The 25,642-nt window shown below is 31.9% G+C and overlaps 2 protein-coding genes across 3 annotated transcripts; one reads left to right on the top strand and one right to left on the bottom strand.

Annotated features, from left to right (window-relative positions):
* Positions 1-4,350: 4,350 nt before the first annotated feature.
* On the bottom strand, positions 4,351-15,324 carry LOC143045654 (uncharacterized). 2 transcript variants are annotated; one of them, XM_076218302.1, is made up of 3 exons: positions 15,170-15,324; positions 12,360-12,846; positions 4,351-5,227 (listed from the first exon to the last, which is right to left on the bottom strand). In XM_076218302.1, the coding sequence occupies exons 2-3, from the start codon at positions 12,838-12,840 to the stop codon at positions 4,596-4,598; spliced, it is 1,113 nt and encodes a 370-aa protein (XP_076074417.1). In that variant the 5' UTR covers positions 12,841-12,846; positions 15,170-15,324; the 3' UTR covers positions 4,351-4,595. The 2 variants fall into 2 exon arrangements, with proteins under 2 accessions (XP_076074417.1, XP_076074418.1); XM_076218303.1 differs by having other exon boundaries at positions 15,193-15,289.
* On the top strand, positions 15,288-24,896 carry LOC143045653 (phosphatidylinositol N-acetylglucosaminyltransferase subunit Q-like). Its single transcript, XM_076218301.1, has 10 exons — positions 15,288-15,421; positions 18,430-19,018; positions 19,349-19,465; positions 19,961-20,081; positions 21,486-21,612; positions 22,032-22,188; positions 22,771-22,963; positions 23,543-23,657; positions 24,301-24,365; positions 24,703-24,896. The coding sequence occupies exons 2-10, from the start codon at positions 18,447-18,449 to the stop codon at positions 24,856-24,858; spliced, it is 1,623 nt and encodes a 540-aa protein (XP_076074416.1). The 5' UTR covers positions 15,288-15,421; positions 18,430-18,446; the 3' UTR covers positions 24,859-24,896.
* The last annotated feature ends 746 nt before the right edge of the window (positions 24,897-25,642 follow it).

A 25,642-nucleotide genomic window follows, 5' to 3' on the forward strand; every position in this document is an offset into this window, starting at 1 on the left:
TGCAGCTAGAGACAATAGATAGAAATAAGGCAGTTGCTTAAATCTCAAGTATTGTTAATGCATAATATTTTATCTGTACTACAAAGTGATAACATACATATTTTCCTCTGAAATAGCTTATTTTTCATCAAACTATTTTACTAAAGTAATCGAAATGTAATCGAAAAGTAATCGATGATTACATCCAAATTTTTGCTGTAATCGATTAAATTACGATTACATGTAATCGAAAATGTCTTCGATTACAGATTACTGTCGATTACTTGAAAAAATGTAATCAATTACAATCGATTACGATTACAGATTACGATTACCCCATCCCTGGTCCTAACATTGAATTTGAATATAATAATATAGGGTTATTGCATGAATATTGGGGAATATTGTCCCGAGTAGAATTTTATATTTCACGAGCTTGCGAGTGCAATATATGTTTACGAGGGACAATATTCCCCAATATTCATGCAATAACCCTTTTATTGTATAGCAATATAATATTTGAAAGTAAAAATTGGTTTAAACTAAGATTTTGTCGTTAATGACGTCATGAATTTTGAAGATTTATTGCACTAGTGCAATATTAGAATTTATTGCACGCTAACTTTTGGTTACGTTCTGTGGGAAATATTATATTGCTATACAATAATATGTAATATAACAAAATCAGGATAAATTCATTACAGAGTGTTCAATTGTCCTAATACGGAATTTATCGGGTCAATAAAAATCATATCGGGTTTGGCTTCGCCTCACCCGATATGAATTTTATTGACCCGATAAATTCTTGTATTAGGACAATTGCACACTGTGTAACTAATATTATTGCATCAATGTCTCCTATGAATAGCATCTTGTAAAGTTTAGATATTTTTCATGTATTCCATTAAAAGCTCATCATCACAAATAAATATAATATGAATAAGGAGATGGTGTGGTAGGATTAAACTGGACCCTTTTTGTGTTCACATATTACTACCCAAACAGGAACAGCCTAAATCCCAGAGTCAGCATTCAGTCTACATGATTTAATAATTTCACTAGTGCATTGATATGTATCATACTGACAGAAACTCAAATGAGAAATAAGCACATTTTATCACTACTGAGTTCTCAAAGATAAAAAAATATACCCACTTAGTGTGTAAGGAATGTGATAATACAATCGCAAGGCATCAGTGTTGACACCATCAGTTTTTAAAAACCATGGTTAATTGTGGATCTTATAAATACAACAGTAATGTTGTTCCACTATATAAATGAAATTAAATGTTCAAAAGATCATAAAAAAAACCTTGGTAAATATTTGATAGATCATCCTATAAAAATTTTGTATTTTTCTTTCTAGCAATTAGAACTTTCAGTCAGATAGTTTTGATTTTTTTTTTACATCTTCCTAAAATACAAAAAAATGACATGTGCATATCTGGCAATAGTATATACTAAATACATATAATATGTCCCAAAAGAGCTAATGTGTATAATAAAAATATATTATGCTTAATCTTGTAGTACATCCATTTTAGAACACATCCGTATCATGTCTTAAAATGTGCAAGTTGTCAAAAAGTTTCTGTCAATATATATAATTGTCAATATTCATAATTGGTCAATTTCGTAGCAAATCATATAATTTGTAAGACTCGTCCATTTAACCTCAAAGTGACAATGGCTCAAATTCCTTCCTTCAGTGCTTAAATTAAGATGGAACGTACAAGTACATTGAATTTATTGATAATCAAACAAAACAAAAATAAAAGTACAATAAAGTTATTCCTAATCAAACAAAACAAAGTACATGTACATGTAATTATTGATAATCAAACAAAACAAAGTACATGTGCAATGAACTTATTCCTAATCCAACAAAACAAAGTACATGTACAATTAACTTATTCCGAATCAAACAAAACAAAGTACATGTACAATGAATTATAGATAAATATAATCAAACAAAACAAATGACATGTACATTTGTACAATAAACTTATTGATAATCAAACAAAACAAAGTACATGTACAATAAAGTTATACCTTATCAAACAAAACAAAGTACATGTACAATGAACTTATTCAAAATCAAACAAAACAAAGTACATGTACATGAACAATAAACTTATTCCTAATCAAACAAAACAAAGTACACGTACAACGCAGTTATTGATTATAAAAATTAATAATAATAGTATAGCAGAGCATAAATAAATCAAACTAGAGGCTCTTAAGAGCCTGTGTCGCTCACCTTGGTCTATGTGCATATTAAACAAAGGACACAGATGGTTTTGGTGATGGTGATGTGTTTGTAGATCTTACTTTACTGAACATTCTTGCTTCTTACAATTATCTCAATTTATAATGAACTTGGTCCATTAGTTACAGACCTTTTTGGTCATGTTGACTTGTTTGTGGATCTTACTTTGCTGAACATTATTGCTGTTTACAGTTTATCCCTATCTATAATAATATTCAAGATAATAACCAAAAGCAGCAAAATTTCCTTAAAAATTTCCAATTCAGGGGCAGCAACCCAACAACCAGTTGTCGGATTCATCTGAAAATTTCAGGGCAGATACATGTAGATCTTGACTTGCAAAACAATTTAACCCCTGTCTGATTGCTCTTAATGCTTTGGTTTCAGAGTTATAAGCCAAAATCTACATTTTACCCCTATGTTCTATTTTTAGCCATGGTGGCCATCTTGGTTGGTTGGCAGGGTCACCGCACACATTTTTAAAACTAGATACATGTACCTCAATGATAATTATGGCTAAGTATGGTTAAATTTGGACCAGTAGTTTTAGAGAAGATTTTTGTAAAAGTTTAGAAAAAATTACGAAAAATTGCTAAAAAATGACTATAAAGGGCAATAACTCCTTGAGGGGTCAACTGACCATTTTAGTCAAATTACCTTATTTGTAGATCTTACTTTGCTGAACATTATTGCTGTTTACAGTGTATCTCTATCTATAATAATATTCAAGATAATAGCCAAAAAATGGTATAATTTCCTTAAAATTGCCAATTCAGGGGCAGCAACCAAACAACCGGTTGTCCAATTCGTCTGAAAATTTAAGGGCAGATAGATCTTTACCTGATAAACAATTTTACACATGTCAGATTTGCTCTAAATGCTTTGGTTTCAGAGTTATATGCCAAAATCTACATTTTACCCCTATGTTCTATTTTCAGCCATGGCGACCATCTTGGTTGGTTGGCCGGGTCACGCCACACATTTTTAAAACTAGATACCCCAATGATGATTGTGGCCAAGTTTGGTTTAATTTGGCCAAGTAGTTTCAGAGGAGAAGATTTTTGTAAAAGCTAACAACGGACGACAATGATGGACGACGGATGCAAAGTGATGAGAAAAGCTCACTTGGCCCTTCGGGCCAGGTGAGCTAATAAAAAGGTGATGTTTAAATCACTAACACAAAATAATGCAGAGATTCAATATTATGGATTCAATATCATATCACAAAAAATTGTAGATTTTCACTAAATATAGATTTTGCGACTTCAAAAAATATGATCTGGATTTAATAAATTTTACCTGATTGTAGCAGGAAAAAGGATTTCAGTAACAATTTTGTAGAAAACATACATGAACTTTTCAGTATCACAATAATTATATGTAAAAATAGCATTCTTTACTAGTAAATAATAAATTTCTGTTTCATTCTTATTCATGTGATACCATTTTTTGGGGGATTTTGTAGGAACAGGTGAAGCATGAATTTAAAATCAATTTGTGATAACCAGGTATATGTACATATACTTCACAGGGGAAAGGTAAAAATCAATTTGTGATGACCAGGTATATGTACATATACTTCACAGGGGAAAGGTAAAAAAAAACTGAGCCCAATTTTACAATCAAGACGACTTTATTTTCCCAAACTATGAAGCTACTTCATTGGTTTTGTAATAATCAAGTTTAAGTATAGAACTTTTAAAGAGAAATACAGTCAAATGTAGGAATACCTACAGACTCTCTTAATTACATTTCAATCCCAAAACGAATGACTGTGTGTTACAAAGTCATATCACAGAGAACTGACCCTCATTTCAGTGAAGGTGATTTCCATTAGGTTATTTACTATTTTAGAAAGCATTTGAATTCATTTGCAATGCATTAAAACCAGGGACCTTTGTAGGGCCTTCACAATTTGCAAATCGTATATAATTATTAGTAAAAATGAAGTCCTATTCTTAGACACACAACTTGCAAACTTACTTAACAGATTCAAAATAAAGAAGTAATTCATGTTACAAACAAACAAAAAGAGTATGTTAAATAACATGATTTTCAAAACAGTGTTGGTTAGGCTGTTTCACAATTTCAGAGGAGGGGATGATAACATAGACAATTACTGGATGTACAATAGATGCAGGTGATTTAGGTGGGCCTTTAGAGCCTGGTGAGTTAAAAATAGATTGATCAATTGATTGGTGATTGCTAGATGTTGCATTAGCGAAAAAAAGGCTATATCACAGTATAGCTAAAAACATAATGTATATGAAAACAATACACTAATATTTTGCATTAAACTTAAATAAATAGTTATTTCATGATCTTATATATTAATTAAGGTTTGAATTTACACTTTTTCATGACTATCAGTCTGTTCTGGTATAGGTTTTAATTTACTAGTACTTGCAGAAGTTTTCAGAGATCCATTGGCATACTTTTTAAAATCTTCTGCTGTAGATATACTTATAACTTTCTTCAAACTTTCTTCAGATCTGTGTTTTGATTTTCCTTCTGAGAATTTTGCAAAAATATAATACAAGCCACCGCTGAGGTTCATACCAATGCCTACATATGTGGCCATATTGTGGCTGATGCCACCAAATGTAAACAAACCAAACAATGTCTGTAACATTGCCTTGATGCCACCAACAACACTGGTTGTCAGAGCTGATGTCATGCTAGTACATAGAAATAAGGAATAGTTTAACAAACATCCCATAGAGACCGCTGCAAAGAAAACAAACAAAAATAATGGATTTCCCAATCTTTCATAATGTACGGCTTCCACGATTTCCTTATTTATTATTGAGTATAACAGGAGGAATGGTAGAGTATTAAAACTGTTTAGTTGTAGCGTTTCTACTGTAGTTATGTCTTTTGCTATATATCTCTGAACAAGGAGAAGATACAATGACTGGGTCAGATTACTTAGACCTCCACATGTATAAGCTGCTAAACTGAATTGCAAATCGCCATATCCTGAAAAATGATAATCACATATTACTATTTATATTGATTTGGTTATACTAAGGACCTAGTAGTGTGAAAAATATTAAAGTATCACAAATTTGGATTAATAAATATCCTCATGTAAAATAGATGTAACTAATTTTTAAGATTATTCAAATGCTACATCAAAGTCAAAATGTAGTATTATGTTACATGGTGACAGTTCTTTTTCAAAGCATTTAAAGTCATATTTGAAATATAATATAGGTCAGGTTTGGCGGTATGATGAACAGAAGATAAATTTTGGCAACAAGTTCTTCAGGAGATGAATTTGGCATCTTTAATTTAAATTCGACATTTAAATAGAATGAAATTCAAAACAGTGTGGCTACGGCCATTGATTGACACATTAAATTCATCCATTGACTGGGACAATTTAGGTGAACGTTTGTATGTAACGACCACTGCTCACTATGTACTTTTTAAAGGCACTTAAACTATGGGGTCACCAAAGGTTCTCAACACCTTAATAAAGTAATTTGAAAATTAATCAGAAATAACACGATGTTTTGATTTATATCAATGATATAAATCAAAACATAAAGGTTATTCCTGATTAATTTTTCGAATTATTTTATAATTAAAGGCGTTAAGAAACCTTTGGTGACCCCACAGTTTAAATGTCTATCGTAGGTACAGTGTGAACAGTGGTTGTTACAGACAAACATTCACGTAAATTGTCCTAGTCAATGGATGAATTTAATGTGTCAATCAATGGCCACAGCCACACTGTTTTGAATTTCATTCTAAATACAAAAGAATAAAGAATGACAATGGATTAGAGAGTTCCAGAAAAGTTGTTTCAATGTGGAGATTGAAAAAGTAGATTGACCTGACATTTTTCTATGCATCCTCTTAGTATGTTACATATGCAAACTAAGCAAATGTAATGATTCAAAGATTTTTACGTAATTATCATTATCGTTGATCATCTCAAAATAGAGAAAAGCAATCGAAGTTGAGATGACCAGTGATATTCTGTTTATCGCTATTTTACAATGTACCTATGATATATATGTCAATTTCATTAGCAGTGCCACGTGCCTCCTTAGTTTCTAGTGATAATTTTCCATCTCAAGCGAGTAGCATGATAAGTAAAAGTAGCTCAAAACAAGAATGTGTCCTCAGTACACGAATGCCCCACTCGCACTATCATTTTCTATGTTCAGTGGACCGTGAAATTGGGGTAAAATCTCTAATTTGGCATTAAAATTAGAAAGATCATATCATAGGGAACATGTGTACCAAGTTTGAAGTCGATTGGACTTCAACTTCATCAAAAACTACCTCGACCAAAAACTTTAACCTGAAGCGGGACAGACGGACGAACGAACAGACGAACGAACGAACAGACGGACGGACGAACGAACGGACGCACAGACCAGAAAACATAATGCCCCTCTACTATCGTAGGTGGGGCATAAAAAGATCAAAGGAAAAATGCACAAAAAAGCGATAATAAAATAAATTACCCTCCTTATGCATCCTTATTGTGAGATCACATTGCCCTTATGTTGATGGTTTCATGCAGACACAGTCTGACACAGTAAAATTAAATATAACACGATAAAACAGACCTCATGTGTTTCAAAGCTAAAGTATTAAAATAGCAACACTTGGTGTTTAGACCATTCCAGTGATAATTCTTTTTTGTAAATATCATGTGATTAAGCTTAGTAATTTATATAATATGTAAAACAAGGGTTAATTTATTGATTTTGTATCAAACTTGTGTCTGACATAGATTAAATTTATTTGTTCAGTGTATGTTCACTTGTGTTAACAGGGCTCACACTACTTCAAAATTATAGGGAGAAGTGACTTCTCTTTTTGAAACTGATAGGGAGAAGTGGTGAGATTTGAAAGAGAAGTGCTCATTCGCGTGGTGCGATACAATGTTTGGATTTTACAATAGTATAAAGGGCCATATGTAAATAATGTTCTTTGTATATTGTTTAATTCATATCCGAGTAAAAAATTACAATTAAAGTAACATTTGAAATTAAAAGTTGTTTAAGCTTGTGAGAAACTACCAACTAAATATCTAGCACTAAAAAAAAAAAAAATATTTTAAAAAATGTAAAGAAATTATAATATATATCAATTACAATTTAATTAAAAATTATCTTGTGTATGACATTCAGTGTTTCTCATAAAAAAATATAAAAGTTATTAAGCTGGGCCATAATATATTGATATTAGTATAATAGTCTCAGAGTTAAGCAACTTTAATCAATTGTTTGAAACAATCCATAAAAAATATAGGGAATCAGTGGCGGATCCAGAGGGGGGGTTCCGGGGGTCCGCACCCCCCCTTTATTTTGGCCGATCAATGCATTTGAATCGGGACATATGTTTGCACCCCCCCTGCACCCCCCCCCCCCCTTTGCCCTGGGCTAGCACCCCCCCCTTTCGAAAATTCCTGCATCCGCCACTGCGAATTATATACACCAATCAATTAGATGTAACCAAAAGTCTCTTAATGCGTGTGGAATGCGTAATTTTTCCCTTTGGGATCAATATTCTTCTGTCAGCTGTGCCATCTGTGCGTCCGTAGTAATTATTGTAAAAGTACAGATTTCGGTCATAGCTGGTCCGGTTAAGATCCGGAGTTTAGAAATCGGTCAATGGCGGACGAATGCAAGAAAATTTACAAAAATAAACGATGTTTGACAAGTTATTTGGAAAGGAACATGATGTTTTTAATGCAATAAATGGATTAAAAATTTATTGGAGGCAACTTTTATCACGTTTAAATGAAGTAACAAACTTATTTTGCCGCCGAAATTGGGGTTGATGTACGTTTTCGAGTAACAAGCACCGGAATTTGCGGAAATGCACGAAGTGATAAAAAGTTGTATTTTTTATCAAATAACCTGCTACACACTGCGAAGACAATGCTTCAACCTCTTTTCAAAAGATAATGAATCGTTTATGTCTGAATTTCTTTAATTATCAATAAACCAGGTGCTCCGCAGGGCGCAGCTTTATACGACCGCAGAGGTCGAACCCTGAACAGTTGGGGCAAGTATGGACAAAACATTCAAGCGTGGTACAGCTCTGAATTTGGATTGTGATCAAATTTTTGACATTACATGGGTTTTTTTTACACAAAACAAATGTCAAGATTTTACAAATCAATTAAAGATTTCTTCTTCAAACTTTTTAAATCTAAAATTAAATAGTTGACACAGCATAGGTTTCTGACACAGAATGAATGTGGTCTAATGAACTTAAAAGTTTTTTTTTGCCTTTGAGCAATTCACTATGCTGTTGAATATTAATCCTCTCAAAAAAAATGTTTGAAGAAATTTTCTTTTTATTTATGAAATCTGAAATGAGAAAAATTTAACCCCCCCTTTTTTTTCACATCCCCGTTTCCCTTTTTCCAAAACTGATATCAATTCAAATTTCTAATGGAGTTTGCAACAACAACTACTCTTTTAAATACATCATAAAATATTAAAATGTAAAATAAAGTGCTTGTTATCACTGAATGGTAAAGATTGGTTGTTAGTAAAAGTGAATATACATTGTTTATTGTATAAAACAATAAAAAAAACTTCATCAGCAACATTTAATATTGGCAAATTTCCTATGAAGTTATTTACATAAAGTTATTGGCAAATAAAAATAGAAAATGACATCATAGTCATGTCTGGCAAATGTCCAACATACATTATCTAAAAACATTTTAGATAAGATAAGGAAAAAAAGCTTCATCAGCAACATTTTATATTGGCAAATTTCCAATGAAGTTATTTACATTAAAGTTATTGGCAAATAAAAATAGAAAATGACATCATAGTCATTTCCAACATATATTATCAACTACTATTCTATACAAAGAAAGATAACTCCAATTGAAAATTAATTGCTATTGCACAATATTGTGCAATTAGATATTTCTTGCTATTGTGCAATACTGTGCAATTGAAAATTTCTTGCTATTGCACAATACTTGATATGGAATCCTGATTTGGACCAACTTGAAAACTGGGCCCATAATCAAAAATCAAAGTACATATTTAGATAAAGCATATCAAATAAGCCCAAGAATTTAATTTTTGTTAAAATCAAACTTAGTTTAATTTTGGACCCTTTGGACCTTAATGTAGACCAATTTGAAAACTGGACCAAAAATTAAGAATCTACATACACAGTTAGATTTGGCATATCAAAGAACCCATTTATTCAATTTTTGATGAAATCAAACAAAGTTTAATTTTGGACCCCCATTTGGACCAACTTGAAAACTAGGCCAATAATTAAAAATCTAAGTACATTTTTAAATTCAGCATATCAAAGAACCCCAAGGATTCAATTTTTGTTAAAATCAAACTAAGTTTAATTTTGGACCCTTTGGACCTTAATGTAGACCAATTTGAAAACGGGACCAAAAATTAAGAATCTACATACATAGTTAGATTCGGCATATCAAAGAACCCCAATTATTCAATTTTTGATGAAATCACACAAAGTTCAATTTTGGACCCTTTGGGCCCCTTATTCCTAAACTGTTAGGACCAAAACTCCCAAAATCAAACCCAACCTTCCTTTTATGGTCATAAACCTTGTGTTTAAATTTCATAGATTTCTATTTACTTATACGAAAGTTATGGTGCAAAAACCAAGAATAATGCTTATTTGGGCCCCTTTTTGGCCCCTAATTCATAAACTGTTGTGACCTCAACTCCAAAAATCAATCCCAACCTTCCTTTTATGGTCATAAACCTTGTGCTAAAATTTCATTGATTTCTATTTACTTATACTAAAGTTATTGTGCGAAAACCAAGAATAATACTTATTTGGGGCCTTTTTTGGCCCTTAATTCCTAAACTGTTGGAACCAAAACTCCCAAAATCAATCCCAACCTTTCTTTTGTGGTCATAAACCTTGTGTCAAAATTTCATAGATTTCTATTCACTTAAACTAAAGTTATAGTGCGAAAACCAAGAAAATGCTTATTTGGGCCCTTTTTGGCCCCTAATTCCTAAAATGTTGGGACCAAAACTCCCAAAATCAATCCCAACCTTCCTTTTGTGGTCATAAACCTTGTGTTAAAATTTCATTGATTTCTATTCACTTTTACTAAAGTTAGAGTGCAAAAACTAAAAGTATTCGGACGACGACGACGACGACGCAGGACGACTACGCCAACGTGATAGCAATATACGACCAAAAAATAAAAATTTTTGCGGTTGTATAAAAATTGATGTTTCACCAACTTGGTAAAAATTGAAAATGTCCGATGACTGAAGCGACTGAAAGCGACTATCGTCAAGAACAGGGCGACTTGTTTTCGCTTTTGGGGGTCGGGGAAAGCGAAGTGACGGTCGGGAAGGCGACTTCTTCGCCCAAGTCGCCTGGTAGCGTGAGCCCTGGTGTTAATATGTCTTTCGATTGAATTAAGCCACCTGTCCTAAGTCAGGAATCTGATGTTCAGTAGTCTTCTTTTGTTGATGTGGTCTACAAATGTTTCTCAATTCTTTATATAGATTAGACCGTTGGTTTTCCCGTTTGAATGGTTTTACACTAGTCATTATACATGTAGCTTGCTGTTGGTGTGAGCATGGAAGTATTATATTGACAGGAACTACAACGATTAATTAGCATTTATTTATAACCCGGGTAGCCCTGTAGAAAATATATGGAAACTGTCTAATTAGTACGCTGTCGTTAATTTCTTTTGTGACTATCTGCGATGCCGCGGTCATAAATTGACCAGAGATACTTCTTATCAATCACGTGGTTTTAATCGAGACAGCTTAACAATATTACCTGTCGGAAAACACCTTTACTTATTTCAATCGCGTCGGTAGACCTTTATTCGTGAACAACTTATTTAAACAAATCAACTGATGCATAAAAAATGAAAATCGGCCCAGAATTAATTATTCTACAACGATTTGAAATAGTGAGTTACATTATTTTATTAGTTTGTGGGTGAAGTTTAAATCGCGATTAAGGTCTGTTCCGGTTACCGCCGGTTAACAATAAATATATTTGATAAATATTAAAACTGTGAAGTTTAGAGTGATATATATGGTTAAGTTACTGGATAATCCTGGAAAGTAGAAATTTCCAGTTTATAATACGAAAATTAATCGAGCAAGTACCAATCAACAAAATACAGCAGAAGAAAATAGAGATCTAACTACGTTATATAGCTAATTATGTATTTATATTTTTGTCCTGTAAAATATGTTATCACTATCCGACCAAATGATACTGGTAAATATTATTGAACAGTCGCACAAGAATTTGTATAATGTCACTATACAAATCCTTGAGTCGCAGTACTAAAAAAAATTTCAACACATCGGGGTTCAGCTGAACATTCGTATATACCAACCAATGATCTTACCCTGGATTTAGAGCGAAGCTTAATAATTCCTACCTTTGTCTAAAATCTCTTTGATCTTTTGATTTTATCAGAACGATCATTTACAATCGTCTTAAAAATGCAGGATATGTGTGCCACTCAGTGGAGTAAACAGTAGTTATTATACAATCACAACTTGCGATATATATTACATATAGTCCAATTTCTACCGAAAAATAAATCAATAAAAATGGGGCATTTATTCAATAAATTTGGTACAAATCTCCATCGTCAATGTGTTTTTCTATAGAATTAATGATGACTCGCATTAATCCATCAATCACTCAATCGACACACATATGCAGATGTAAGGTAACGGAATCTGTCGTGGTTTGCCGATTGCTGTTTCCTAAGAATTTATCACAACTTTCGATTTCTTCGTTTATTTCCGTATTCCCGAAAGCAACCGTGAATGACAATATCGTAGGGCACCACACACTGGTGTGTAAATAACGTGCCATGTTTCAAGCTAATTAACATGTCATTAAATTGCGCGCGGCATCGCAGATGAAACGTTTGAAGTCGGGTCGTAGTAGTTCCTGTCAATATAATACTTCCATGGTGTGAGCCAAGGCTCCCTGTTGAAGACCGTACTTTGACCTATAATGGTTTACTTTAAATTGCCACTCGGATGAGAGTTGTCTCATTGGCACTTACATGTATACCACATCTTCTTATACCTATTTACAATACATGTATATAATAATAAAAATTTACCTGCTACAATACATCCAGAAGTTAGACATATAACACTTGCAATAGTCTTCTTCGATGGAAATCCCTGTTTTAGTATTACAACTGACAGGAACATGGTAACCAGAGGAACACATCTCTTAAGTACACCATACATGGCTACATTCATATGACTCAAAGCAGTTAAACCAAGTACAGAATTCAGTGCATAGAACAACGCTGGTAATGCAAATGATTTCCCTCGACTTAGTGTGTATTTTGGCAGTTGAATAAGTTGTAAACAGCTCAATAATTCTAATATAAAAATGGTAAAAATCATTTGCACAACCATGATGAAAACAGGATAGTCGAACTTGAAAGTTGTCATCAAAGCTTTGTTGATAAATGCCATGGAAACTGAACAAGTGCCGTAGAAAACAGCAGACCCAACTGCTTTGATAGAATCACGGGCTTCATCCATACTGAGGGTGCGATGGAGTACATTTTTCTCCTGATTTGCACTCATTTATACCTGTAAAATATATCAGTATATGAGTTGATGTTTATCTAACAAGTCAAAAAGGCTACAACATCACCAAACAATAACTATAAAATGAACAAATATTAGATATTTCAGATAACAGATATCCTTCTTCGGTAATAGCACGATGTAAAATGAATCAAGTCAATCTATTCAAATTAAAACACTATATAAATCTTGAAATTTATACAATTTAAGCGAACATCACAAACATGGCCTCCATGAGTTGATGTGTATATATATATATCATGTACAAATCTACAATATTTCACCTTTTCAAATCTGGTCAACACAAAGACCTCTTGCTGATAATTTACGAATTCCCTACATAAATGGTGGGAACATATGTACAACAAAACAATTTTATAGTCAGATCTAGAAGTTATTGAACAGATCTAAATCTAATATTGTACACATCTTGGTGTCTTATTGCTCATATATATATGTCAATAATGAAATATCCAATTTTATGAAAAATCTATGTTGTTATATTGGAGATTTTACGATCTAATTAAAACTAGAGGCTCTCAAGAGCCTGTGTCGCTCATCTTGGTCTATGTGCATATTAAACAATGGACACAGATAAATTCATGACAAAATTGTGTTTTGGTAATGGTGATGTTTGTGTAGTTCTTACTTTACTGAACATGCTTGTTGCTACAATTATCTCTACCTATAATGAACTTGGCCCAGTAATTACAGTGGAAAATATTTTCAAAAAATTCACAAAAATTTATGAAAATTGTTAAAAATTGACTATAAAGGGCAATAACTTCTTAAGGGGTCAATAGTCAATTTTGGTTATGTGACTTATTTGTAGATCTTATTTTGCTAAACATTATTGCTGTTTACAGTTTATCTCTATCTATAATAATATTCAAGATAATAACCAAAATCTGAAACATTTCCTTAAAAATTACTAATTCAGGGGCAGCAACCCAACAACGGGTTGTCTGATTTGTCTGAAAATTTCAGGGCAGATACATTGTTGATCTTAACCTGATAAACAATATTACACCACATCAGATTTGATCTAAATTCTTTGGTTTCAGAGATATAAGCCATAATCTACATTTTACCCCTATGTTCTATTTTTAGCCATGACAGCCATCTTGGTTGGTTGGCGAGGTCACGCCACACATTTTTTAAACTAGATACCCATATAATGATTGTGGCTAAGTTTGGATTAATTTGGCCCAGTAGTTTCAGAGAAGATTTTTTTAAAAGAATACTAAAATTTTAGAAAAATGGTTAAAAATTGACTATAAAGGGCAATAACAAGGGGTTAATTGACAATTTTGGTCATGTTGACTTATTTGTAGATCCTACTTTGCTGAACATTATTGCATTTTACAGTTTATCTTTATCTATAATAATATTCAAGATAATAATCAAAAACTGCAAAACTTCCTTAAAATTACTAATTTGGGGGCAGCAATCCAACAAGTCAACGGGTTGTCTGATGATTTGTCTGAAAATTTCAGGGCAGATAGATCTTGACCTGTAAACAATTTCACCCCATGTCAGATTTGCTCTAAATGCTTTGGTTTCAGAGTTATAAGCCAAAATCTACATTTTACCCCTATGTTCTATTTTTAACCATGGCGGCCATCTTGGTTGGTTGGCCGGGTCACGCCACTCAGTTTTTAAACTAGACACCCCAATGATGATTGTGGCCAAGTTTGGTTAAATTTGGCTCAGTAGTTTCAGAGGAGAAGATTTTTGTAAAAGTTTATAGATGATGGACGCCGGACGCCAAGTGATGAGAAAAGCTCACTTGACCTTTCAGGATTTTTACGAGATGGGTCACACTGAGGTCACTTTGCATACAGAAAATGTCGGGGAATTGCTTCCTAAGCAATGAAAATAAAGTAAACTTCTTCTAAATATGAACAAATTCACGAATTTTCTTCAGAAAAAAATATATGTACATAAGTTTTATAATGAAACTATCCATTGAGTTATAATTAAATTATGCGACTAGACAACAATTAGAAAAAAATAAAAACCATGGGAATAGACCCTGAGCAAACAGGTATCAGGGCGAACAGCTACTAGGGTGAACGTGAATCAGGGCGAACCGACCCGGATTCCTATAGGGGGCTCATTACAGGATCATCACCTGTGGATGCAACGAAAACATTCATGGGACAGACGGACGCACTGACTGAATGACCTACGTATATAGTTTTTTTTAATCCCATTTTTTATAGAAGTCCAGGATTAAAAGTAAATGTTTTACAGGGCGAACCGGAACAAGGGGCGAACTTGGAACTGTGTTCGAACGGACCCGGATTCAAAAAATTGCATATACCAGAAAAATGTGACAGTTTTTACGGAGAAATAGTCTGTTTTATCGTCTGAGACTACTTACAAGAAATGTGCAGGTGGTCTTCTTGGCAGGTGACCCTCGGGTGCAGATTGCGAATATTTTTTCGGCGTGACAACTAACAACTTCCTGTTACCTGTGATCTCAATCGTGTCGACGTTTTAGAGTTTTTCTAATAAGCAAGTCGGATACCGTTTGGAACTAACAGATAAACACCAGTAACTTGAGTAAGCACTGGTAAGTGTGTATTCATATCAAAAGCTATTGCTTAAACTGTCAAACTATTCAACGTTGCAAGTCAATCAAATGAGACTTGTCAATATCCACTTTTTCCAACAGATGACAAGTTTCTTGGTCAATTCATGACAACTTCTATTTTTCAGGGGGAGATAAGAAAATTTATAGTTGGGTGCAGAACTAGTAATCTCGGACTAGTGCAGAACAAGCATTACACCAAGGGGGGTTCTGATCCCGGATTACGCTTACTGTTTGGTCAGATTCCTGTATCCCGCTTACACTGTGTATGTAAGCAATTCTCATTTTTTTTGTAATTTCCCGTGTCTCGCTAGACTTTATTTCCAGTTACATGGCACAATAATTTGACTTTCACATATGATGCTTACAATAAATCGGCAATCCTGTGTCATGCTAGGACCCAAATGAGACCCACATCAAGTAAACACACATTAATGCTGTGTGCACATATTTCATTAGTTAACTATATTTACGTTAACACGGCCAAAATTGAAATTTCTAATGTCTCAGTGCATTAACTATGTGTCTGTTTAGTGGGTAGTAAACGAGAGCTTACTTCAGATTTCACAAGTGTATTTTTACTTGCATTTGAAAGTAAACACACGTTTACTTTTCTCGTAAACTAATTGTGTAAGTTATAAAATAAACTTTGTGTACATTTGTACAAATATCACCTGTTTACCCTTTACAAAATTGGAAGACACACTGTTTTTCGCTTTAACACAGACTCAGAGGTAAACGCCTGTTTAATTTTTATGTGTACAGAAATTTTGATGTTAATGTAGAGTTAACGCCTTGTATTCATGAAGTACACACAAGTAAATGCTGTGTTAACTTTTTCCAACTGTCTACATGTAATGCTTGGTGTGCACCCAACTGTAATCAAAAAAATATAACTATGACACCATCACAGAAAAAATTTGAATAGCCTTTCAAGATGTATTGAAACCACACAAGAGAATTTCATAAACCTTTGTAGATAATAAGGACATAGTATGTAGATGTACATATTGGCTTAGATATACTTTTGCAACAGTTAATCATCGCAACTTCTCTGAAACAGAATTCCCTGGATCTTTGTAGATAAGATAATATAAGGACATAACATGTCTATGTTTATCCACAAGAAATTGTTATCAATTGACTTTTGGAGGAGCTATTAGTCTTTGAACTTAGGAATTTAGTGTGCGTTCATACACTGGTAATAATATAATACAGAAGGATGCACACGCTAGCAATAATATAATACAGTACATGTAGCATACTTACATCAGAAATTATATAATATGGTAGCTGATATACATAATCATACACAAACAATAACGAAATACTACACACTATGTAACTAATAAAGCCCTGCCTCCCTACTTACCTAATATGGATAGTGCACGACCTCCACACGGATGCTTCCTAGAAATGTAAATGAGATAAGATAAAATGGCATACATACACTGGAAATGATTTAATATAATAGCATACCTACATAAGCGATAATATGCAGTAGCATACTTGCATCATCATTTATATTATACCATGTGTATACAGTAGCATATAAATGTACACACCAGCAATAATATATTAAATTAGCATAAACTCACCCAAAACTATATTATACACCTATTGAATGGTTATGAGGATAATAGCTAGTTTGTTGTCCCTGAGATACCAACTATTATTCCAAATTGACAGAATTTTAGTAGAGTTTTCTAAATAAATTAGATTTTGAATAAAAAAGCATATTCACCTAAGGAAAAAGTATATTCACCGCTCAAAACAAAACAAAAACATTCAATTATGTTTATTGTAAATAAAAGTTAGTGACTGTTACAGTAATTGAAAACACATTTTTCTCTTTCGGAACATGGAATAAAACAATTATTAACTTTTGTTTAGGTAAATACATTGTATATGGTTTAATTGACTTTTGAAACATATAGTGACATTCACTTCAACCCTTGGTCTCAGTGAATATCAGTTTTTCAAAAGTCAATAAAACCACACATTTACCTTATAATCAAAAGACAGTTATTGTAAATTGCTCTAGGTGAAGTCCAGGGCAATAGTTAGTATCAAAAGGACAACAAACTTGCTATTACACCACTAACCAGTCAATAAGTGTTTTACTATACTGAACAAATCAACTGTCTAAAAAGTCGATTTGCATACACCACTAGGGAAAAACAGTCACATAAACAGGTACAAAATGAACTATCAGGGTGTTTTTTGTCAGTGTGGTATTTTTTCGATATTTTGATTACTTAATCAAAACTAGGAATCCTTGTGTAAAAACTCCTGTGCATGTATAATAAATGCTAGCTACCAAGTAATATATTAATTTGAAATTACCACAACAAACACATACACGTAACGTTGTTGTACTGTTTACAATACTTCACAGTTAAACATTGCCAAGTGCACATTTAAAGATAAATAGTCAATGATGTCATTGTTGTACATTGAAAATTTAGTATGAAAAAGGTATGGGAAATATGTTAATTAAATATTGACCAGGGTAACAGTCTTTGAAAATATTGACTGGCTCAGTGTCTGTGGAATGAAATAGCACAATTATTTTATTCTTTTTTAATAGAAAAAACATACTGAGGTATAATAAAAATACAGTGGCATACGTACATATACATAAAAAATTATGTAATACACTGTAGATTACATAATCATACATCAACAAAAGTATAATATGATAGCATACATATGTACTCCAACAATAATATAATGCAATAGCATACATATCAGCAATGATATAATACAGTATAGTAGCAAACATGTACATGTATATACACTAGCATTAATATTATATGATACAATAGCTTACATGTACATGAATAGACACCAGCAAAAATATAAAAGCATTCATGCACCAGCATAATTAAACAATATCATATATGCAAACTATTTATGTCAATGTAATTTTTTTACCCCTAAAAATGTTAAACTTATTATTATACTAACTGTCATAATTTCTTTTACAGTAGAGGCATACACAGAAATGGAATTTAAAGATAGTTTTTCAATTAATAAAGAAAACAATGTTTGGACTGTGTTTATTCCATATCAGTTTCTCAGTCTTCCAAGCTGTCAGTTGTATGGCAAAGTTAACAGAAATTGTCATAGAATATATGTGCTATCTGTAGGAATGTTAGATAACAATTTAGATGCACAAGTTGTTGGAGAATGGACATGTGACATTTCACAACCAATCAGACATTCAAACAAAATATCAAGTGAAAATATATGGATATCTGTATACAAGCTTGATACAGGACAGCTGGATTGTATACTGTTATCTGGAAAGAGCAGAACACGTGTAGACTGTATACTATTTAATCCTCAAAATATTTTAGAGTCTTACTTTTTACAATCATCAGATATGATTCAGGATGAAAACAACATGATTCAGCCTCTTGTTAGTTATTCTACTGTTATATGTGATAATGAAAACCAACAACATTCAGCTTCAAGTCAGATTATTAATTATCTGAACAACATCAACATGTCTAGCATATTTCTACAAGTGTTAACAGTTTTGTATTCTATCCTTACAGTATTAATAGATAATAGGTAATTATATACGTATAATTTTCATTACACACATTCTATAGAAAAAATTACAGTAATCCAAAATAACATGGCTTACATGTATTTACTGATATGTATTTCTCTAGTAATTGGCTACTTCAAAAAACAGTCTGGATCTATAGCAAAATGAGCTTATCTAAAAAGGGGCGATAAATCTGGAAATATAAAGCCAAGAAATAAAATAGTTCAATGAAAACAATTTGAAGAACAGACTTAAGATGACAATTAAAAGTATTAGTTCCAACCCAATAAAGATTGATTATGTCTGTTTTTAACTGTCAGATTGCTTCAATTTTTGTTTTACTTTTACAGATTTACAAGGACAGGATTATTAAAAAGTATCACTGAAATCCCATCTTTTTGTCAGCATTTAATTTTAAAGAAAAAAAAGCTATACTCTGCAAAAACATCAAAGAACAAACTATTTGAGTAAGTAAATTTGTAATATTGCTAAATACTGTGAATTAATTAATATTCATGGAATATAACATTTCATGGATTTAGTGGTTCCAAGTGAATCATAAATTAAAAACTTCAATGAATTACAAATTTTCTATAAGCTGTTATACAGACTTTGTCAAAACCACGAAATCAAATATCCTGGAAGTTCTATTGTTCTTCACTAAATTTGGAAAACACAAAAATAAATTATTCCACAGTACTACATTGTTTAAATACGCAAAAGATAAAGAAGATATGGTATGAGTGCCAATGAGACAAGTCCCAAACATGTTTCTAATTTAGTAAATGTTTAATTTGCTTTTTGAAATATCACATTTATTGCAAAAAAGTTAACTTGGTTAATTTTACTAGAATTAAGGATATGAGAATTAATAGAATTCATAATTTTAAATAATATACATTTTACATGTTCATCAAACTATAAAGTACATCATTGACATTTGATCTTTTTCTTTTCATCAGAACCCAAAATGTAGTAAGTCAGACAGTATTAGATGTGTTGTTAGGCATCTTAGTTATGATATTTCTCACCCAGAATGGTTGGATAGACAGCATTACCACTCACTTTTTTTTATGGACAGAGGTTTGTTATGAATATTTTTAACTCATCATGCTCATCTGGGACATTTTTGCCACTTGAATTATTCCCATAATTTTGGTTTCATTATTGTCCATTGTTATTAAAAAAAGTTCTTCTCTGAAACAATTGAAACTGTGTATGTTAAGATTGTAGTATTACTGGCCTACATATTCTCTAGTTTTAAAGATATATTTTGATTACTATAAATTAAATTCCTATGTAGATCATTGCATCATCAATTTTATTTGTTTGTCTTGTTTGATGCAGATTTACCTGGTCTTGCTATTGTCCACTAATGAAATGATATTCATAAAATTCTACAAATGAACGAAAGTGGCATGAAATGGCATATATAATAAATTAGCAACAACAAAAATTGTCCCTTGAAATAAAATATGTTTGTAACTACTTTTAGGTTGTTGAAGGCCAATTTTAAGATTGTAAGATTATTCTAAGAAGAGAGTGGTAAAGGGTTATTTTCATGCCATGAAAAAAAATTCGTTATTCACAGTGTTTCATGAAATCGGTAAAAAGATCGACATGCAGGAATTTTTTGATTGTTCGTTCATCGTGAAATGGCAATTTTACTTCACGTTCTTCCGTGCAGATACCCCCCTTTACGCCCTTCTAAGAAATATATACATTTTATATCTTTCCTTATTAAACAGTTTCTATCTATGTTCAAAAAGTTCTTTATTTAATGTTTTATTTTATTTAAGAAATAATTGATGCAAGCTATACTTTATTGTAGTTTTAACATGGGTAGGCATTATATTCGTGATTATTTTTGCCTGAGCGATAGTGAAGGCTAAAATAACTAGTACATAATGCCTACCCATGTTAAAACTATAATAAAGTATAGCTTGTATCATTTATTTTGATTCTGATCAGTACAATCAAGGTAATTTCTATGTCTGATGTGTATAGGTGTAGAGGGTTTGTGTACTCTCTTCCATGAAACTCCCCTTTTTGTTTGTAAACAACTGGCATTGTGATTTTTCAGAGGGAGGAGTTTGAACAGCCAGCATGAACGGATGTCGTATCTAGGTCAAATATGTCCATTTCAAATTGGAACACATTTCAGTCATAATAAATTAATTAGTTACAACATGTGCATCATTTAAGAGTTTGGAAGTATTTAAGTTAATGAAATATATCAAATGCATGCCAATTTGATAAAATTCATTATTCTGCAGTAGTCAATATATGCATGTGCAAACAAATTTTATTGGATTTAGAGCATGGCTTTATTCACAAAGCGAAAGAAGCATGTCATATTAGAATCTCTAGCTATATTTACTTCACACACAGTGCTTTCTTGGCATCCTTTACATCTGTTGACATTTGTATTGCTTGTTTTAGTCAAAACATGTTCATTGTCATTAGAAAGATTGATTCATTTTATAGAAAGTAGCAAGTGAGTTAGACATACTGTTGAACTGGTTGATGGGAGCACCTGCTGGTCTCAAACTAAATAAACCTTTAACAGAATTCCTGGGTCATTTCTTTATGTACCACATCTACTTATGGAAAGGTTTGCTATAATAATTATATATATATATTATTCATTGCAGCACAATGTTTCTGTGGCTTAGATATACATTTTTATCATCCTGTGTGCTTGTTTTTATAAGTTTTGCATTTGTACAAATGAAAGGGTTTTGAAGAGTACATCTACAAGACAGTAACACAATGACCAAAAAATAAATTGTTTCACAAAAAGTTAGATACAGCCATTTTTCTTCTACAAACAATAAATTTGTTTTATTATTTTTCATTAATTTTTATTGGTTTGTATTACCAGTGTTTTTTTTTGTGCTAGTTAAACTAAATTTTCAAGGGCAAAGTCAGTAGTTATATATATACTATGATAATTTAACACAAATGTAACCAAAATATCACATTTTCAAATAACCAATATTTACACATTATCTTTAATGTTTTTGTTTACAGGATATCTACATTTATTGAAGTCGCCAGTATTCAATACTTTATTGTGGTGCTCTTCCTGTGTTGGTGTTCTTGGTCTGTCTGCACAAATTTGTCTTTTAAAGGACATTATCTCCACAACTACGCTACACATTTACTGCTATTATGTGTACGCTGCTAGGTAAGCTGTAAGTCATTACAGAAGAATGTATTTAACCAGAGTTGTGGCAGATCAAGAGTCTAACTATTCAACAAAGACAAGAATAGGGTCTATACCACATTACAAACTAGGTTTTTACAAAATTACATATATGAACTTTCCTCTAGATTGAACAAATATCATTTTTGAACTTTATTTAGATAATAAAAATAACATGTGTGAACTTTTCTGTAGGTTATACAAATTACATGTGTGAACTTTTCTGTAGGTTATACAAATTACATATGTGAACTTTTCTGTAGGTTATACAAATTACATATGTGAACTTTTCTGTAGGTTATACAAATTACATATGTGAACTTTTCTCTAGATTATACATATATCAAACGTGCACTTTTCTCTTGATCGTACAAATATCAGTTTTGAACTTTATCTCGATTATATAAATAACATACATAAACTTTTAGCTTATACAAATACATATGTAAACTTATCTCTAGATTATACAAATATCATTTGTCAACTTTTCATTAGGTTATACTAATTACATTATGTGAACTTTTCTCTTTATTACACAAAGTATATATGTGAATTCTTCTCTAGGTTATACAGATTGCAAGTATATGTGTTATCTGCCTTATGGAGATTATTTAGAGGGAAGAAATGGAATGTATTACGTCGACGTGTAGACTCAGCATCATTTGATGTAGATCAGCTGTTTGTAGGAACATTGTTATTTACAATTTTCTTATTTCTATTGCCAACAACAGCACTGTATTATACAGTTTTCACCTTGGTAAGTTTTGTTGATGAATTCTATGTGCATGCATATGTATTGTCTGAATAGTTGAATTTACAGCCAGAAATGTGTTTTAAGTAAGAATAAGAAAATGATTATCAGATTTAAAATGAATTAGAAATGTCGCCTAAAGAAACAGTAAGACTTTATTTACAACTAAGGTAGCTGTAAGGTACAACAAGAGTATACCAGTTATACATTATCAAATACATAATTATACTTTTGCCAGCATGTCAAACTACATATATAGACAAATGAGTAATGTAAATACAATACAACTGAAACATAAGACAATTAGTTCATCAGTTAGTGTGCTAAATTATTCCAGCATCTGCCTGACATTTTCATTATTTTTTGTCCCTCTAACTATGTATAAGTTAAATCTGTTTTCTCTAATTCTCATGCTTGTTATTCAAATTTCTCGATTGGTGTGAGAAAAACTTAGGGCTTTAAATATTAAGATTTAACTTTTGAGTGGAGAATTATTGTAACACACTTGATACAGTGGATGAATCTATATATCTTGTAGTAAAAAAGAGAACACAAATTAAATTTTCTATTTTTTATTATTTTTAGTTGAGGATGGTGGTTTTACTGTTTCAAGGTTTCCTGTCCACAATTGTTTACATTATCAACCATGTACCAATGTATTCTATTTTACTATGGGTCATTGGTTCTAATAAAGTTTCAGGTAAGTGAAATTATAAAATATATCAAGGATCCTTTGCCAATTACAATTCAAGAAATGAAACTTAGCTTTAGTGTATCATGCTGTAATAACTACATTAGATATATGTTTCATTATAATACGTTATTCTGATTGGCCAACTGCACATCACGTGTTATTCTTTACGCAATTGCATTACACAATAAAACTTATCATTCATGATAACATGGGGTCCGACAATAAAGTGCACAGGTGAATTAAATAAAAAATTGATAAAATTAGTATTTTCATGATCCTAGCTAAAAAATGTAATTATAAGTATTGAATGCTTCTTTTTGTAACTTCATAATGTTGTAAAAGCGTTGGCTGTGCGCACATTTTTAGAATGAACAACATTTGGAAAGCTATAAACATAGAAGTAATTGAGACAAGAAAGAGCATCACAAACAATAACTTTTTAAGGAAGTTTTGTATCGCTCAATAAGTTTATTGTATCTTTAAACAAGTATGGCTTAAAGAGGTACTAATTACACCATTTCTTATAAGTTATGGTATTATGATGGAATTAAGAAATGTCTTTGATATTCTGGTCAAACCACCAGATGGCATACTTATTATGATTTGCCTATGTTTTTCAAGTTTAATGAATGATTATGTTTTTTTCTAGGAGAAATATCATTGGAAGGTGTACCTTCAGATAAAAAGACAGACTGCCAAGTATTTTCACTACAGGTCAGTAAGAAACAGCCTTCATTAATGGCATGTGCTTTTCTATATAATAGATATGCTTGTCTAGTACCAGTTACCATCAAGAATTCATTGTTTATTTTGTTAAATATTGTTTAAAAGTTTTGAAATATCCTTGTAAGATATTAAGACTTACCAAAAGTTATGTTTAGTAACATAGAATTTGACAATAGATAACACAAATAGATAACAAAAAGGGGTTTCAACTTAATATGAACAATAAGTTACATCTTCTTTATTTGAACTTAGGTGGATATTTGTGTCCTATGCAATAATAAAACATCTGATGAATTATATTGAAACTACATGTTGTTTGTTGTAGGTTCACAAAGTTCCTCTTGGAAGGATAATGAAAATGTCATCATCCAATCAAATTGATTCAATGTCACAACCGTTATTGTCATGGAAACACTTCCTGCTGAATCTAATGAAAGGACATCTTGTGTATCCATGGATAGATCTTCATAAAAAATTATAATACATTGTATTTCATCTCCAATAAAAAAAATTATACCAGTCTGTTTTATACTCTACCTGAAGGAGTTTGAAGGCTGGTCAGTGCATTTTCGTCATTTGAACTCTGGTTGATTGTTGTCTGGTGAGAAAATCTATGATCTGGATCTTATTGATTTTGACCATATGAGAAAAGCTTTGATCTGGATCTTGTTGATGATGACTATATGAGAAAAGCTATGATCTGTATCTTGTTGATTTGGACTATATGAGAAAAGCTATGATCTGAATGTTGTTGGTGGTGACAATATGAGAAAAACTATGTTCTGGATCTTGTTGATGGTGACAATATGAGATAAAATGCTTCACAGGGCACAGCTTGATACGACTGCAGAGGTCAAACCCTGGGCAAGTAGGGACACAACATTCAGGTTTTATACAGCTCTAAATTTGGATTGTGACTAAATATTTGAAACAGCATAGGTTTTTGACACAGAATGAACGTGGTCTAAGAACTTTTTTTTTTTTAAATTGGGAATAACCTATTATGGTCCAAAATCTAAATACATGGTTAGATTCAGCAAATCAAAGAACCCCATATATTCAAATTTTGTTGAAATTAAACAAAGTTAAATTTTGAACCCCGATTTGAACCAACTTGAAAACTGGGCCCACAATCAAAAGTCTAAATACATGTTTAGATTCAGCATATCAAAGAACCCCAATAATTCATTTTTTTTGTTAAAATAAAACTAAGTTTAATATTGGACCCTTTGGACCTTAATGTAGACAAATTTTTAAACGGGACC

This window comes from Mytilus galloprovincialis, chromosome 9, assembly GCF_965363235.1.
Source record: "Mytilus galloprovincialis chromosome 9, xbMytGall1.hap1.1, whole genome shotgun sequence".
Lineage (NCBI taxonomy): Eukaryota > Metazoa > Mollusca > Bivalvia > Mytilida > Mytilidae > Mytilus > Mytilus galloprovincialis.